At 54.8% G+C, this 18,645-nt stretch overlaps 1 protein-coding gene across 2 annotated transcripts in view; it reads right to left on the bottom strand.

The window, feature by feature from the left end:
- Window positions 1-18,645, bottom strand: part of PALMD (palmdelphin) — a 36,964-nt gene that overhangs the window by 2,252 nt on the left and 16,067 nt on the right. Inside the window, exons 3-7 of one of the 2 annotated variants that reach the window (XM_079760469.1) lie at window positions 15,216-15,343; window positions 5,920-6,034; window positions 5,740-5,773; window positions 5,506-5,619; window positions 2,620-3,699 (exon numbers count right to left, since the gene is read on the bottom strand). In XM_079760469.1, the coding sequence (XP_079616595.1) occupies window positions 2,620-3,699; window positions 5,506-5,619; window positions 5,740-5,773; window positions 5,920-6,034; window positions 15,216-15,343 (1,471 nt within the window). The remainder of the gene's footprint in view (window positions 1-2,619; window positions 3,700-5,505; window positions 5,620-5,739; window positions 5,774-5,919; window positions 6,035-15,215; window positions 15,344-18,645) is intronic. The other variant, XM_079760470.1, reaches the window with a different exon arrangement.

The raw sequence follows: 18,645 nt of genomic DNA, 5'->3' as shown, positions 1-18,645 counted from the left end.
TGAAACGTCACTGACGTCTCTGAGAGGGGAGGACAGAGCCAGGAGAAGTCCAGGCTGGTGAGGATGCCATAGAGAGCCAGCCATCCAGCTGGTGGGGAGAGCGGTGACATCGGTAACCGCTTGCTGGGGCCCCTCCCTGGTGGGAGGCCTGGCCCTGAGCTGTATCTTGGACCAGCGGTCGCCAGCCTTTCGGACCTCACGGACCACCAGTGGTCCGCGGGCCACCGGGTGGCGACCGCTGTCTTAGACCACGACCCTGTTACGTGCACCCAGCAGACAGACACAACTATGCCGACGTGTTCTTGTCATGTCGTACGCTGTTCAAGGTTTTGGCTGAAAAATATTGTCTATAGGATCCCTGGCCTCCACCTTTTCCCGTCCCTCTTCCTTCTCCATGCTCTTTTCCACACTCACAATTGCTGTTCGCTAAGTCTCTCGTGACAACATTTACATGAAGAGAAGAACAATTCCTAACTATGATACCTTCCAGGAAGACTGATATGTAGACGGGGACCTATCCCATAAGTAAAGGGGTGGACTGAAGTGAACCTTCAGGTACCAACCATGGCATTTTAGGGGGTGGGTGGGTGGCGAAGTTCACCCTACTCGGTGCTTGTGAAGCAGGGGCTGTGTGTGCTGTGCCCACAGAGGCCCCCCGAGGGCATGTGTTGACGTGATAAGCTTATTGGAAGGACCCACTCAAAGCAGGTCAGCGCTGCGAGCCACGCACCGCGTTAGGGAGCAGCAGTGCGGCCGCGTCCTGACGGGCGAGGGGCTTGGAGCTTCTGTTTGTAAGATGCTCCGCCCGACAGCGCGGGGCTGTGCATTGTTCCTGGGTCTGGGAGACGCTTCCTGTTTGCCCGATTTTGGCTCAGGGCCCTGAGTAGTGTCTGGAAACATGTGTCACTTCCTGTCTTTTCCTGTGAGGTCAGGGTGTGGCCACGGGAGGGGAGGTGCTGAGTAACGTCTGAATTAAAAAGGGGGAGGTTTCAGGGTGGGTCATGTCACAGCTCCCGGCCATCCACAGCGTGCTCCCCCTAAGTCTTCCGTGTGGTTTTAAAAACGAATTCAAGATGCAAAGTTTGCTCAGCAGACAAAGCCCGTTCTCGAAAGGGAAAGGGACGTCCTGGTAGCGGGTTTCCATCGTGGGGGACACGCCACGCAACGCTTGGTGCTGGTGGAATCGAGTTCAGGGTTTAGGAAGATAATCTACGTGTCCAGTCGCCAAGAGATTAGAAATGCTTCAGATGAGCAAGTTGACAGTCGGTGAGCCTCATTCAACGACGCCACAGATGCGAAGAGACCCACTTCACTGTGCTGTCGGCAAACCAAGGCTCGGCGTATCGGGTGCGGAGGAAGAAGAATTGGACAGGCACTAGCGAACACCTGTGGAGTTGTCAGCCTATGCTCACTAGACTAGCTGGGACTCAACAATTATTGCTTTTTTTCCCTTTTTTTAATCCTCACCTGAGGTTATTTTTTCCATTGATTTTTAGAGAGAGTGGAAGAGAGAGGGAGAGACAGAGAGAAACATCAATGTGAGAGAGACACATCAATTGGTTGCCTCCTGCATGGGCCCCGACCAGGGCCCAAGCTGGGGAGAAGCCTGCAACCGAGGTACATGCCTTTGACGGGAATCAAACCCGGGACCCTTCAGTCCGCAGGCTGATGCTCTATCTACTGAGCCAAACTGGCTGGGGCAATAATTATTGCTTTTTAATGAGAATTCTTCTATTAGAGACATGTGAAATGACTGTACCCTTCATATATGTCCCTTACAATATGCCTGGGTATGTAAGGCAAGCACAGCTTTTATCATTGATTTTGTCAGATTCTTACTTAGCATTTGTAAGTGATGAGTAGAGAACCCTAGTCAAGTGCCACCGAGGAATCTAAACTTGAAGAGCTGTGGCTTCTGTAGAAAAAGCGCGTGGTTTCCTGCTCGATGCTAAGAAAGATAGGCAGCGTTAAACTGCACCGAGAACGGGAAGTGCGAAGATACAGAAAACGGTCAAAACGAATGAGCTGAGTTAGGGAAGGCCACGCACAGTAAAACGTTGTAGATAATGTCCTGTAGATAAATTGATATTCTATTTTAAAATACAGAAACATTGAGGAAGGAAAGATAGCAAAACTATGGAAAGTAGAAAGAAGGTATAGCAAAGTGATAAAATACCACACTCAAAATAAAATTGGTGTCTTGTTCTTTCTTGCAAAAATAAGGCAATTTGTTAGCTCGTGTCGGAAGTTGAAATCACAGAGGCACACAAAAGGAGCTGGCATCGGGTTCTGGAGCGAGAAGATCTGACATTGATGCGCTAACTGGTTAGTGATGTAGATACCTTCGCACACGGGACCACGCCCCCTGACAGAAGGCGCGTTTTCACGTTACCAATGCCAGCCAGTGCAAAACCCAAATAAGGCGACGATTTAAAAAAAAAAAACCACCCGTTTCTCCTTATCTTTTGAATTCACTGACTCACCTCGGGTGACAGTGAAATCAGGGTTAATGATCAACCTTAGCGTGTGTTAGTGGAAAGCAAGAGGGTTTGTTAACAGCACGGGGATCAGGCTGTCACATGACCAAACAGCAGCGGCAAGCCTTGCCACGCGTGTTACCTGTGAGCGACGGGTCCTCCGTGCCGTCCCCGGCCGTCGGGGCCGCGTGTGGCGGCGGGTGGACAGGGCTGCCCAGGCGTGCTTCTTGCTCTCTCAGCGACATGGAGTTCTTGTGGGGAGAAGGGTGGCGTGCGTTCTCGGGGGGCTTGACCTCCGCTCTCTTCCTGGGGAGAGGTGTTGGCCTGGCCGGCTGGTGCGCCGGACCGTAGGGCGCCCTGGCGTGGGGGGCAGGTTTCCCAGCTTCTCCCTCGCCCTCCTCCTCGTCGATGACCACCAGCTCGGCGTGGATGACGCCGTCGTAGCCCGTCAGGATGCCCCTCTCCTCCGCATCGTCTTCCGCCTGCTGGTACCCCATGAAGATCATGGTCACGGGCTCGGCGCCGTCCATGTCAGAAGGCAGGGAGTGGACGATGTTGTATCGCACGTCTTCCTCGGCCCCCTGCCGAGGGGGAGAGGGGCCCGGGCGTTCGGGCCTCCCGACGGGCCCTCCTCTGGGGCCCGGCCTTGCCGTGGGGGAGGGCGCCTGCTTGTCCGGTGTCCCATCCGTCCCATCCGCTCCTTCCCAAGCGGCCGGCAGCCTCTCTGAGTGTGGAATCACCCATCGGCGGGGGTGAGGGGTCGGCCGAGGGGGGCTGTCGGGAGGCAAGCCGTCACCCCTCCCCCCCGACAGCCCGTTGTCCACGTGGGGGCCGGAGCGGTCCCTGTCGCCTCCCAGTCCGTTGGCTTGCCTCGGGACCCTTCCCTGGAGGTTTGGCCCGGGGGCCGCGTTCTCCCGCTGCGGGGTGGCGGGCCTGCCGAAGGCGTTGGCGTAGACGGGCTCGTGGTACTCGGTCGGGGACCGGGAGCGCCTCTCGGACGCCTGTCTCAGGAGGTCCTCCACCTCCACGGGCGCCAGGCCGTCCGTGCCGTTGAGCGCGGCCCTGTGGTCGGAGCCGACTTCGTACACCGACTTGCGCCCGTCGTCGTACACTTTCACCCCCTCGCCCGTGAAGTCCTCCGACGGCAGCGGGATGGAGGACAGGACCGTGCTCTCGCCCGTCTTCAGGTCCTTCTCCACCTTGATTTCCATGGCGTACAGAGCTGCGGAGAGACAAGGCCGAGCTCCGGGTCAGTTCCCGCCTCCTCCTCCCCCGTACACTAGCCTCTCGCGGCCTCTGTGTGTGCGTGACGGCCCCTTCTGATGGTTTTCATGGGGCCTGGTCTAGTGTGTGCCTTTCTGATTTTATTCATCAACTACATAGTGACCAGGACTGTGGTGAGATGGGGCTTTAGGTCAGGATGTGCCATCAGCGAAGAATGGGAGGGATGGGAGGAGAGAAGCGGATGGTTTCAGATAGTGAGGCTTTTCACCAGCACCCAAAGCTGTGTTCTTTCTAATGAACACACCCCACGAGATGGATTTACACACATCCTGACTCACTGGGGACTCAGACCTTCCCGCGAGCGGGGAGAAGTATTCCGCTCTGTGCGTTCCTGGAGGCAGAGGCCTGCACGGTCCCCGCGTCGGGTTAAGTCCCCCCCTTGCTGCTCAGGGACCTCGCAGCCACGTGAGACCATAGAGGACACTGATGTCCTCTCCGGGGAAGGTCGTGAAGAGGGCGGGGGCTGGGATCGCAGGCCTCGCCTGTGGCCGGACGCTGCTTCTCACTTTCACTCCCACGGTCAAGTAGAGAAAGGGCTAAAATCAAAGCCGCCAGCGGCCCTGCAGCCCGCGGACTGGAGCGAGCCTGCTGATGGGGGGAAACGGAGGCCCCGCCAGGGCCCAGCCAGGTCCCGTGGCTGCCGTTTTAACTGGCTCCGGGAAGCTAATAGGACGGTGGGCACCATGGCAGTGAGGCCAGGCTCGCGCTGGCTGGTCCCCACCTTCCTTCCGAAGCCACTGCCTTCCTGCCTCCTCCATCGCCCCAGCTCCTGGCCTCGGCTACCCGACTGCCATGGCAGAGCCCTCACCCCCATCCCCCACCCCCCCTCCCCGTCTCTGCTTCACCCTTCTCTTCAGCATCCTCACTGCCTAAGGTGCTATAGTTTATTATTTACCTAACGTCTGTCTGTTTTCTCCCTTAGAATGTCAGCTCCATGAGGGCAGCGGTTCATTTTTAAATATGTCTTTATTGACTTCAGAGAGGAAGGGAGCGGGGAGAGATAGAAACATCAGTGGTGAGAGAGAATCATTGCTTGGCTGCCTCCTGCACGCCCTCTGCATGTGCCCTGACCCGGAATGGAGCCATGACCTCCTGGTTCATAGGTCAACAGCGGCCAACCACTGAGCCCCTGAGGCCGGGCTCTTGCTGTGTTATTCACTACCGTGTTCTTACTGCGAGGATGGAGCTTGGCATGGAGTGCGTGGTCACTAAATAGTTGCTGAATGAATGAGCGAATGGCTGGTACCTGGAACGTAGCTTCCCTTTCTGGTCTAAAATGCAAAGCATCCCTCTGGGCCCGAATAGAGAACTTCATTTTCCCCCCGGAGGCTTTGAAGTTTTGTTTTATAAAAACCATCCCCCTTGGGGGTAAACAACGCCTGGCCTGCCCCAGGGGAGTGTTTTATTTTGATCTCAGAGGATCTTAGTGGCTGGAGAGGGTGTCTGCGGGGTGGGATCTGGTGGGAGAGATGCTTTCGAGGAGAGGAGTTTTGATTTCAAGGATTGCTTGTTCCCGTCAGCCTTCCTCTCCACTGTCCGTACCTCGTTGCTAGGGAATAGAGCGCCTGGGCTGAACGCCACGGCCGGTCACCCCTCCTTGTGCAGGTGACCTCACACCCCATGGGAGTCTATGAAACGGACCCTGGATTAAGCTGGGCGCGCAGAGGGCAGAGCACGTGGCTAAGGTGACCTTGCAAAGCTCTGCAGGCGGGAGCCTGCCTCTGGAGGCAGGTCGCTCGTGTACCTTTTCTATTGTGTTCATCGTCTTCTAGTCCGTCATTTCTTTCCTTCCTCAATCGGGAAGGGACGTAGGATTTTGGAAGGTCGGGGATATTAGCATAGATGTCTTCAATCGACTCTGTAAAATTAATATTAATTCAAAATACATCTGGAGGACATGGACAGTCATGGAGACATGTCAGTGGGCTTGTCAAAAAACATCTGAGTGAGACACAGACGAGAATGCTCAGAAACATACCTCCTGGCGTTCCCTCCTCTTCCACCTTCACAGACTATAAGGGAAAGAGAAAGAATTCTTTAAGGTTAACACAGCTGACAAAAATAACTTCTGCATGTGGGTCTACGTTGAAGAATGGGACGCTCTCGCGGACGCGCTTGGAGAGGAAATCTGGGTTTCAGGCTTAATCTGGGCACTCACCCTGATTATGTCTTCCGTCGTCCTCTCCACGGACTTCAGTTTCTTTAAAATCGCCTCTTCATGAGCCGAGATCTGCAGCTCAGCCCTCTCCAGGTCTTGGATCTCTTTTTCAAGCCTGACAACAGAAACGACAGACGTTTTATGGCGACGGCAGGACAAGGGCGTCGCTCTCAGGTGCGTCTCCCCGGGCACCCGCTCTCCTGGGACGAGTGTCCAGGCGCCTTCCGAGAACGCAGCCCCGCACCAAACCGCGCCTTTGGCCCACGGGAGGCACCCGGCACCCGGCTCTGACCGAACAGTGGTCAGTGCCAGGTGACCGTGTGTCCCGGGGAAAAGGAATTCTTGGTGAAGTATTTGACCCTTGCCACCTGGTCTCCATTGCAATGACTAGTGTTACTTCGAGGTGAAACCCAGGAATGTCTTGGAAAAGACTCTTACGTTTCAAGTTGCACAGAAAGAACCGTGTGTGTGTGTGTGTGTGTGTGTGTGTGTGTGTCGCTCGCCTGCGTGTCTGACCCACATCTCCATGTAAGCGATTTGGAAAAAATCATAGTGATCTTTTTTTCTAGCCAGTCAACACTTTAGAGCAGAGGTTCTCAACCTTTCTAATGCCGCAACCCTTTAATGCAGTTCCTCATGTGGTGGTGACCCCCAACCATAAAATTATTTTCGTTGCTACTTCATAACTGTAATTTTGCTACTGTATGAACCATAAATATCTGTGTTTTCCGATGGTCTTAGGCTCTACAGCAGCGGTTCTCAACCTTTCTAATGTTGCGACCCACAGGTTGAAGAACCGCTAGCAGGGTCGCCTAAGACCATCGGAAAACACAGATATTTACATTACGATTCATAACAGTAGCAAAATTACCGTTATGAAGTGACAACGAAAATAATTTTATGGTTGGGGGTCACCACAGCATGAGGAACTGTATTAAAGGGTCGTGGCATTAGAAAGGTTGAGAACCACTGCTCTAGAACATTATAATTATTGAGCTCGAGTCAAGAATCACCGCTATTTAACAGGGAAGGACCCTGTGCATCCCAACCCTAGGTAGGATCCTTGGTTCTGATTTCAGTTTCCTGAGAGCTGTGTGTGGTGTAGTGAGGAAGGCAAATGTGTTTGTATAGACATATCTATCTATCTATCTATCTATCTATCTATCTATCTATCTATCTATCATCTATCTATCATCTATCTATCTATCTATCTTTACGAGTATATGTACACATCTACGTATCTATATACATCCATGTAATTAGTCAAAGTATGTGTATACCTGCATATGCACACATACATATTCATATGGGTATATATTTAAAAGATTTTAGTTTTAGATATATGTATATATATGTGTATACCTGTATATACAGGGTACACACACTTTAACAGCTTGTAGATCAATTCTGAAAATGAGATGTATTTCAATAAGCACTGCCTTTAGAATTATTCAGAGCGTGTGTAGACATTTTGGGGGGACACCTCCATACGTAAAACTAAAATTGTCTGTGCATGAGGCCTCTTGGGGGAGGTCGCTGGGGGACGGCTCCCTAACCTTCACTGCTTCTCTCTCCGCGGTGGGTTAGAGTTTCCGTCATGTCATTGCCGCATCCCATCCTCAGGAGGTGTCACCTTTCGGGCGGAGCGGAGGCATGGGGAGAGCTGACTCAGGCGGCCAGAACCAGCGGTGGGGACAGAGCGCTGGCCTCCTGGTGCCTCCCGGGCTGTGAGGCGGGGCCGATGGGTGAGTGAGCCCCTCCCAGCGCCTGAGAGGCGGTGGGCAGGTGCCAGTTTAGGTAACAGAGGGTCTGAGAGAGGATTTGGGATGCTGTCCGCGCCTGCAGTCCACCTCCTCCGTGGCCACTTGCTGGGGAAGAGGGTTATGTTCGAGAGTCCCCGGGGAGAGCCGGCAGCTTTCATTCCGTGCCGTGGCCTGGTGCAGCCTCCCGTACTCATCACGAGATAATGTCCCCGGTCCCCGGCATCACGCCACTTTTAGCTTAGAAAAAGGACGGAACAGGACGCTGGGTGCGCCAAGAAGGGGCCGTTTCGGAAGGTGGTTTTCTGCTGTGCAGGGTCCACTGCGCCCTTCCCGTTGTCGGTGGAGTGAAGCAAGGACTAACACCCCCCGACGGGGGTGCCATGAGGGCCAAACAGACGGCAGCTCAGGAGAAAAGAATTCGGAAGCGCATGTCCTATGTCACAGCACCGCCTGTCAGCCGTTAGCACCACGTGTAACATGTATGAGCATCACACACTGTGCCGGGCCTGGCCTGCTTGGTCCTCACCACCGGCCCCGGAGCCCTGCGATGGTTCCATTGCGCAGATGAGCGAGCTGAGCCCTCGGAAGGTCCCGGCCGGGAGGCCCTGGCCTGCGCAGGACGGGAAGCAAACCCTCCCTTCACCGCTCCCTTCGGAGCCTGAGCTCCCAACTCCGTCTCATCGGCCACCCCACCGTGGGAACAAGACTTGACAGTCGGTTCTTAGGCAGACACAGCGGCATCCTCCTGGCTCAGCGGAGGGGAAGGGCTATGACTTTCACGCTAATGAAGAGAGCGAAGGTGGACATGCTGGTGGGGCCACCCACACATGACAGCAGCCTTCCTGTCCGGCCCTTCCCCAGGGCTTTGCCGGGGTAGCTGATCTCTGCCGGGGGGTGGGGGGGTGGGGGGGGACGACCGTCTGTCTGCCCAGGAGTCAGGCCCTCTGGCTGCCCAGCCTGCTTGTGGGGGCGCTGGGGGGAGGCCCTGTGGGGTTCCCTGCTCCCACCCGGACGCGGCTACAGTGACGGAGGCTCAGCAGCGCCCTGGGAAGCGGCGGAGGCGGGGCGGGTGGGACCGAGCAGCGTGGCCGTGTCACCGAGGCAGCTGGAGGTGTGGTTTATGACCGGTTCGCCGCAGCCTTGGGCAGGACTGATGCAGCGCGTGTCCCGGGAGCCACGGCTCCGCCCAGACGGGCCCCGCGGCGAGGTGCTGGGGCGCCCCGAGGCGTTACCCCCGGGCTGGGCCACTCCCCGGGCACTGTGGAGACCAGCGGACAGAGGCTCAGATGACACGCACCTGTCACCCCCTCCCCCTGAGCGGGACAGACAGACGGAGCCGAGTCCGGGACTCCCAGGCTCCCCGGCGGTGTGGCTCCAGCAGGTGTTGAATTCAGCTCCGAGTGCTGAGCAGGGGCGACCCCTGACCCCTGACCCCTGACCCTTCCTCTGGGCCCGGGAGCTGCGTTCCTTTCTCGCCCACAGGAGACTGGGAAGGCGCTGGAGGTTCACCTGTATTTTGTGATTTTGCGTGAAGGTTCGCTTCCCCCGCCCCAGCTCTGCCCACGGGCACGGAGAGGGAGCCCGTGCGAGGCTGGCACGCGTGGCGGGGGCACCGAGCCGCCCCAGCTTCCGCTCCCTCGTTTGGGGTAAGAGTTTCCCAGAGGGTTTTCTGGCGGAGGTAGATGAGGTCATGTTTGTAAGCCTCGGGCACAGGGTGTGACCTAAAAGGTGCTCCTCAGTAATGACTCCTGTCCCTTCTCCTCCCTGGGGAGGGGCGGGGGGGAGGGCCGGCTCCGACATCTCCAGGGAAAGAGAAAACCTACCAGGTCCATCTGGAGATTCAATCTTCAATTAAAAAATTAAAAAAAATCAATCAATCAATTTGAGAGAGAGAGAAAGATCAATTTGTTGTTCTAGCCTGGCCGGCGTGGCTCAGTGGTTGAGCGTGACCTCTGAACCAGGAGGTCACGGTTTCATTCCCGGTCAGGGCACAGGCCCAGGTTTTGGGCTCAGTCCCCAGTGTGGGGCGTGCAGGAGGCAGCCAATCAATGATTCTCTCTCATCATTGATGTTTCTGTGTCCCTCTCCCTCTCCCTTCCTCTCTGAAACCAATAAAAACATATTTTAAAAAATGTGTCGTTCCACTTACTGATGCATTCATTGGTTGATTCTTTTGTCTGCCCCGACTGGGGATCCAACCTGAAACCTTGACGTATGGGGACGATGCTGTTAGGATCTTCAGTTTTAATATCGATGCCTTTGGAACAAGGCGGTGCCAATACAGCTTCAGGGACACCCTGTCCTTGAAAACCCCATTCTAGACAGAAAACCAAAATGCACCCCAACGTTGCCAGGACTGTGACAATAATCATGGGATGGTGCCTGATTGATAAACGTGATCCGTGCAGTAAGCGAAGGAATGTGCTAGTCCGTGTGACCACCTGCTAATACCCGCACCCCCGTGTCTCCTGTTCTTTCAGAAATAGAACTCCCTGGGTTTCATGTGTCTCTCCGGCCGCCCGGCCACAGATTACACTTCCCAGCCCCCTTTGCATTAAGGGGTGCCATGTGACTGGATTCTGGCCAATAGGACAGTAGTAGAAGTGACCTCTGCAATGCTCAGGTCATAGCCTTAAAATAGAGGTGTCTGTCCTCCGTTTATCTTCCCCTGCCCAGGCTGGAATGCGGGGGGGGCAGTGGAGAGCCGATGGTGGCCACACAACCAAGGGCACCGCTTGGGGGGTGGGGGTGGGGGTGGGGGGAGCAGAATAACAACAGGCAGAATCAGGTGACTTGCTGCCCGCGTCCCCTGGAAGGACTCCCAGCCGGATGGTTACGGGCCGGACAGAGCGAACCTCCCTCGTCTTGTTCAGGCCGCTGCTATGCTGGAGTCTCACATAGAACATCGAAACCCCCTTCTCGCATAACCTCATGGGGAGGAATCTCAGTGACCGATTTCATGGACTTTCCCATCTCCCTCCCCCCCTCCCCGCCCCCATTGGTTTGCAGAATTACTCATGCGTGGCTTGCATTTTGGGATAGTTAGCCAGTAAAATAGAAAAAAAAAATAATTCAGTCCTTGCTCTGGTGGGTAAAGAGTTTACATATTTCCGAATGCTCTGTATTGTCATGAGCTATTAATACGGAATGCCTCAGGTCTGCAGGGGGAAAGCTGTGATTAAAACATCACAGAGCGGTTCCTGCAGCTGAACAGCCCTGGCCTCCCTGATGCCCCGCAGTGCACAGAGCGCATGCTTGAGGCCAGGCAACCCGGACCGAAGGGTATTGGTCACCTGTGACGGGCGGGCGGTGATTCCTATTGGGTCGGCGGTAAAGATATTTTATCTTTAGAGAGCATTTGGCCAAGGCTAATGCCAAACCACACCTTCTCCCATAAAATGGAGAGAGCAGTCTAGTCAAATGTGGGCTGCTTTGTTGTATTTTTTTAAAGACGGTTCCCATACATGTCATCAAACATTTAACAAACCTTTAATAAGCACTGACGACGTGGCAGGCCCTGGCGCTCACCAGCTGAAACGGAAGTGTGTCGGGAAAGACAAGAGTCCTTCTCTGCCTGGAGGGCGGGCGGGCGTCGCGGACGGCCAGCCCTTGCCAGGGCGTGTGGACAATGACAACAAGGAAGAGCGAGCGCACCGGTGCAGAGCCACACGCCCCGGGGGAGCGCGCCAGGGAAGGAAAGGGCATTTGGCAAAGGGCAAGCACGGAGTCTGCCTCGAGCCAGATCTCCTGCGTCTGATCCTGAGCCTTTAAGAGCTGGACAGCAGTCCCACACATGGCTTCGGATAACCCTCGATGACGCTGAAACAAGTGTGCGTCGGCCCTGAGCACTGGGGCCAGCGCAGAGGCCTGGAGGAGCTGAGTCGTTCCTCGTGACGCGCGAGGAACGTGGGGGCATCTCACCACCAGATAGAATGCCGTCAACGTTGGCCATTATCTGATGGGCAGGGGACGCCACCATGACCTGAAGCTGCCGTGCAGGCAGGCGATGTCGCAAGGGAATGGTTTAGGAGACAAGCAATCCCTCTCCACCAGAACAGGATTTGGAACGTGAAGGGGTTCCTTGGCCGTCAAAATGCAGGAACCCAACTGGTCTGCAGGGACCCGGGCACTTCCCTGTGCTGGTGACGCAGGTAGTTTCAAACGGATGCACGTGAACGCACACCCTGCAGGCGGGCGTGGAGGCCGGGTGGTTAGGGGCCTCTCCAACGCATTGGCAGGCAGAGGCTGTGTGTGTGTGTGTGTGTGTGTGTGTGTGTGTGTGTGTGTTTAAAATATATTTTTATTGATTTCAGGGAGGAAGGGGGAGAGAGAGAGATAGAAACATCAATGATGACAGAGAATCATGGATCAGCTCCTCCTGCACACCCTCTACTGGGGATCCAGCCTGCAATCAGGCATGTGCCCTGACCGGGAATCTAACCGTGACTTCCTGGTTCATAGGTCGACGCTCAACCACTGAGCCACGCCGGCTGGGCTGGGTGTGCGATTTTTGATTAGGTCCTGCTGGGAACACCTACTACGTGCCGACACTTAATAAGACCTAATACGTGTAATCAAAGTTCACATTTGCCCTCTGCATAGGGGGCTGGAGTTTGCCAAGTGACCTTCAATGATGGTACCCAGGATGTGGCAAGCTAACCACAGACGTTCTTCTCCTTCCTTGAACTTGGAAAGCCTTTTTCTTTCCTGGTGTTTAAGTGGTAGGGAAAATATTTTCAGTGAATAAACTACTTGTAATCATATAATGAAGCGACACACCCGTTCAATGATGCCTAGGGCCACGGACTCTCTGTCGGACACAATCGCCGGCTTTGTCGCCCTCACATTTCTCTCTCCGGGGTAACAGAGCCGCCCCTGTCTCCTCGCTTCCCGGCCCCTTCAGTTCGCTCTGCCCCAGTGTTCACTGTGCTCACTGCACACCCGGGCAGGACGCCAGTCTCTGAAGACCACACGCTAGCTTCATGCAACATAGATACCCAACAAGGACCCTCGAGTCGTGGGTGGTCTAAAGGGACTGAGGGCACTTCGGTGAGGCCTTCGGCTGAGCTGGGGGATGGAGCTCTCCTGGGGAGTGAGTGCGCCTGCGCCCCGAGGCACACACACCTTCCTCCCTCGCCCTGAGTCTCTGCCCTCGCACTTCCTTTTCCTGTTGTTAATCCTCACCTGGGGATATTTTTTTGTTGGTTTTTAGAGAGAGTGGAAGGGAGGGGGAGAGACAGAGAGGAACATCGATGTGAGAGAGACACATAGATTGGTTGCCTCCTGCATGCACCCTGACCAGGGCCTGTACTTGAGGTACGTGCCCTTGACCGGGAATTGAACCCGGGGACCCTTCAGTCTGCAGGCCGATGATCTATCCCCTGAGCCACACCGGCCAGGGCCGCACTTTCTTTCTTTGTGACCAGGCCATGGGGGGTGGGTCACTGAAATCAATGCCCCTCCCCCTTCCTTCCTTCCTTCTTTAGTCACATCCAGAGCCCAGGGACTATGTCCCCTCAGCGGGTGGTCTCATATTTGTGCTTCAAGTTCTTTATATTATTTTGACTGCAAAAGCATGTTGGAAAGTTAAGGGATATAAAGAGAGGTGTTTTGAGAAGCTTAAAATTTCAATTTTTCTTTTTAGTTCATTAATGTTCAAGTCATTGTCTAGTCTTCACCTGGTCCCTCACATCGATATTTTCTAAGTCCATCCATCCATCCATCCATCCATCCATCCGTCCATCCTCCTGTCTCTTCATCATCTGTTTTTTCATCCATTCACTTATTAGGCTGAGCAGTCACATGTTCATGCCATGTGCTAGGCATTGTAATTAGGCATTTTTTGGGAGAGAGATGGTGAATAGATTTCTTCCTTTTTTTTTTTCCTGGAAAATTAATTTACTTAGCTTCTTTTGTTGAATTTGAAGGGCTCCTAAATTAAAAAATAATCAGAATATCTGGGAAATTAAAAACAACAACAGATGGAACTGCAAATCTGGTAAACCAACGAGTTAAACACGGAGAGCGAAAAGCATGCTGGGAATGGGTTTGACTCCTGTAATTGCCTCGGATTAATTTCTTGAGTGTTTCCAGGCAACGGCGAATTTAAGAAGAAGAAACAAATGGAGGGTGTTTTGTGTTCTCCCTTTTGGCCCTTTCCCCCTTTCTCTTCCCTCTCATGTGATCACAGCGGAGCGGCTTGTCCATGCCACTGCCACGTGATGCGGGACGTGGCTGGCTGGGGCTGAGGAGCCGTTCCTGTCATTAAGGCGCAGACTGCCTTGCACAGGCCGATGGGAGCCTTAGGCAGGGGTTCAACGTGGGCCCGAACGAGAATGAGTGAAATCTGGCTAAACCATAACCAGCAACAAAATCCGTTCACCTTTCTATTTCTACGTCATGGAGTTCCTTATTGACACTGAAGCTTGCCTGGCTGGCGTGGCTCGGTGGTTGAGTGTGGACCTATGAACCAGGAGGTCAGGGTTCAATTCCTGGTCAGGGCATATACCCGGGTTGTGGGCTCCATCCCCAGGGTGGGGCGTGTAGGAGGCAGGAGATCAATGATTCTCTCTCATCATTGATGTTTCTCTCTCTCTCTCCCTCTCCCTTCCTCTCTGAAATCAATAAAAACATATATATATATTTTAAATTGAGCTATCAGCTGTTAAAGTGTGCATACATTTTTGGGGGACACCCTGTCTAAAGTGCCTAGAGGGCACTATGGCTAGAAAATACATTTTTCTCCCCCTCCTCCCCCTCCCCCTCCCTCTCCTCCTTCTCCCACTCCCCCTCCTTCCCTTCCTCCTCCCCCTCTCTTTCTCCCGTGCTGTCTCTATTTTGTGATAACACTAATAAATCCTATCGTATATTTGAGTTTTCCGATTTCCCCACACACCCATCACCTCATTGTAAACCCAGGCGATAGAAAAGCTTGGCTAGATCAGAAGCTGCCGACTGTACTGAGCACGTGTGACGGGCAGGGCTGGACTGGGAAGGGAGGTCACCGCCTGTGACCAAACAATCGGGGAAGTCGACGAGAGACAATGTTGTGAGGTCTTCCCACAGCGCCTTCTCCTCCCCGCACTGTGGGTGTGGCAGGGAGGCCTGGGCGGTGTGGGGGGACAGCGGAAGCACACCTGGGGAGCTGTCCCATCCTCAGGGGAGGGCGGGGCTGGGGCTGCGCAGGCCTGTTGTTGGATCCCCTGCCATGCCAGGCAGGTGCTTCTAGCTTCGTGTCTGTGTTTGTAAGCTGCCCCGTCACTCTCAAGGATGGATATCAGTGCTACCGTCTTGTGGATGAGCCATAGGCGGAGTCACCGATATGCACTTGACAATCCCTCTTGGGTTGCTAGGCGCAGGTGGCATTTACAGCACAATTCCCATGTTCCCTTCGGGGGTGTTTCCCTAGTTTCTATTAGAAATCTCACTCGGAAGATCCGATCTTGTCCCCAAACGTGAGAATGGCTCTCCCACCTGCGACGTGGGGACGGAATCAGGACACAGGTGGCTGGGGAGCCTCCCGCGAGGCCCTACCTGAGGATGCTCTGGTCCAGGGCCTGGATCTGGCGCTGGTCCTGCTGGTTCTGCCTCTTCAGCTCCTCCTGCTCCTTCCCGCCGCCGCCGACGCCGTCCAGCAGCCAGCTCTCCCGCAGGGCCTTTTTCTGAGTCAGGAGACACAGAGACGTTCCCTGAAACCTGTCCGCCACCCCAGACCTCTGACCACTCTCAGAGCTAGGCGTTTCCACACGGGCACACTTCAGCGAGAAATTACCCTCTCTCACCACCTTGCCTGAATAAACCTGGCATTTTCCTTCTTTGCACCCTTCTTTAAAAATATATATATATTGTTATTGAATTCAGAGAGGGAGAGGGAGAGAGAGAGAGAAACATCCATGATGAGAGAGAATCACTGATGGGCTGCCTCCTGCACGCCCCCTGCTGGGGATCATGGTTGCAGGCGGGGCATGTCCCCTCGACCAGAATCGAACCCGGGACCCTTCAGCCCACAGGCCGACGCCCTATCCACTCAGCCAAACCAGCCAGGGTGGTGAGTTGGAATTTCGTCCGTTTTCCCAAAACAAAGGAGATGTCTGTTTCATGGTAAGGAAAGAAAATGCCCCTGAACCCGCAGGGAAGAACTGCATTCCTGAGCCCGAGCCCGAGCCCGAGGGGAGGGGAAGCCGGTGGAAGAGGCTGGTGAATTTGGGGGGGGGCTTTCCCCGCATCCTGTTCGCATCTCCCGTGGCAACGACTGGATAGTATTTTGAAAGATTTTGCATTCTCCCTCTTCTTCCCGAAGCAAAATGCCGTCTCGGTAAGTCCAGCACCGCTGTCAATCACTCGCTCAGTCATATTCCTCTGGGCCCACTGTGTCTGAGATGGTGGGAAGAGAAGAGAGGGAACCTTCCCTTATTTCCGGGGACGTCTCTCTCTCGCCGGCCATGAGAACCAGGAAGAAGGGCTTTTGTTCCTTTCCGAAGGGTTCTAGGACGACTAGGCGGCAATGTACATGTGTCTGAATTTTTTAAAAGAAGTTTAAGTGAGGTTGTGCTAGCTAGTTACCGAAGGACCGTTATTTTAAGGCAATCGTTTTCACATTGTTGAAAAACATGGCGCTGATGACGGGTGGATGTGGTGGGAGATGGTGACTTGCAGCGTAGAGGAGGCCTGGCCTGCCCCACGGGGCTCAGTGGGCGGCCTGGGAGCCGGGCACGCACGGAACAGCCTTTGCAAACCCCGGGGGTGAGCGACGCCCTCCTCCCAGGTCACGGTGTTTGCGTTGGCCTCTCAGAGTTCAAGGGCACGTGGACAACACGCCCAGCGAGCCAGAGCGGCCTTATAGTCATCCCCTCGGCCTCTAATTATCGCCGCTGAGCTGTGCGCGGCAACGTGTTCCCACGGACACAGGCCGTGTGATCCCCAAAGGTCAGGACTCATCTCCCGAGGCCCAAGACGCCCCGGGGTCCTGAGGGTGCCGCCTTTTTACAGAACGCACCTCGAGTTTAATTTACTTCTATCTGGTGGACGCCGGTGCGCAGGGAAGCAGACAGGCGGTCCCTGTCAGAGGGCGTTAAAGCCCTTCCCGGCCCCCTCTTCCCCCCTCCGCCGGGGAGTGTCAGTCATGTGCAGCCCCGTCCCCGTACGGCCCCTGGGATGGGCTGCTCCATGACGCTGCCCGGTGCACGGAGAGTGAGTGTTGTGACGTGATTACGGCAGCGTGGGGCTACCTCCTTGGCTTTCGGTCTGGCTGGGAGTGAGAGTGATTTTCATTTTAGCCGCATGAAACGCGGTGCGTCACACACACCTCGCCATGTCCCTGGCAGAGAGCTCGCAGCCTATCGTGTGGATGTGCAATCAGAAGGACACGGTTACTTTGCTTTTATGTCACGAGTTAGACTTAAACGTACGAGGTTAATGTACATAAATGGGCTCTATTTCACAGTGACATCCAGAATCAAAGGCATATTAACTAAGGGAAAATGTAAGTGGTATGGGAGTCATAGGCATTTTGGCAGTTAAAAATTATATTTGTTTATATTTTCCGGTTACTTCGGGCAGTATATATATATATATATATATATATATATATATATACACACACACACATACTGAGTGGCCAGATTATTATGATCTCTGAACGCATAATCATCTGGCCACTCAGTGTGTATACATATATATATTAGAGGCCCGGTGCATGAATTTGTGGATGTGGATGGGTGGGGTCTGGCCAGCCTGGCCAGGGGGAGGGGACATGGGCGGTTGGCCGGCCTGCCTGCTGGTCGAACTCCTGGTCGAGGGGACGATTTGCTTATTAGCCTTTTATTATATAGGATATACACTGAGTGGTCAGATTATTATATGTTCAGAGATCATAATAATCTGGCCACTCAGTGTATATTTTTATTGATTTCAGAGAGGAATGGAGAGGGAGAGAGAGATAGAAACGTCAATGATGAGAGAGAATCATAGATGGGCTGCCTCCTGCATGCCCCCTACTGGGGACAGAATCTGAAACCTGGGCATGTGCCCTGACCGGGAATCCAACCGTGACCTCCTGGCTCATAGGTCAATGCTCAACCGCGGAGCCACGCCGGCCGGGCTGGGCAGTTTTTTAGGGAAAGGTTTCCGAAGCACTTCTCGTCCCACACATCATGGCATAGACTCTGGGAATCAATTTGTGTTTCAAACCATGAATTCAATGGACGCCCAGGAAAGGAACGTTTTCTTGGTCTGAGTGTACTTTACGTTTCTCGGTGGCTTCAGACTCTGACCACGATGCGTGGCAAGATGACCCCCAGGACGTGCCCGCGTGTCAGGATGCTAGTGACACCCCGGGAAGCCGCCCGCCCAGCGCGGTCGGGGTGTTTGCAGGGCCCGGAGCTGCAGGGGCTCGGGGTGAGCTCCCGCATTCTTTGACGTGAGTGCGCTTCGTGGCGTGTGCACCTGCAGCGTTTAGGTGGTGGCTGGAGCGGACTGGCAAGGCCCACGGTCAGCGAGCTGGTGCGGTGTCCGGCGCGGGGACAAGCGGTGAAGAAGCAAGTGGAAGGGACCCCGGTAGCGGCGGCGGCCAGCGCGCTCGGGGCATGGTGCGCCTATTTCGGGGTAGATTTCTCCGGTGCTGGCCCACATTCTGAGCTGTGCTCTGGCAGGGTGCCTGCGGGGCAAGCCAGCCCTCTCCGCGGAGCCGGGAGGTGAGCCTGCTCCACCGCCGCCCCTCCCCCGCCCCCTCGGCCTCCAGGCGTGCTCCCCGCGGCACACGAGCCTTCTGGGTTCGGGGCAGCGTCCACTGTGCGGGCGCAGGTCGGACTTCACTTTATATGGAAGCTCTGGCGAGTGTCCAGCTGAGTACCTGGCACGTAGGAGGTGCTTAAGAAACAGTCATGGTCCCGGCCGGCGTGGCTCAGTTGGCTGAGCGTCGTCCCGCACACCAAGAGTTGCTGGTTCTATTCCTGGTCAGGGCACA

The sequence above is a fragment of the Cnephaeus nilssonii genome, assembly GCF_951640355.1.
Source record: "Cnephaeus nilssonii genome assembly, chromosome: 21".
Classification (NCBI taxonomy): Eukaryota; Metazoa; Chordata; class Mammalia; order Chiroptera; family Vespertilionidae; genus Cnephaeus; species Cnephaeus nilssonii.
Note: the sequence above shows the minus strand (reverse complement) of the source record. Positions and strands in the feature narration are given on the sequence as shown.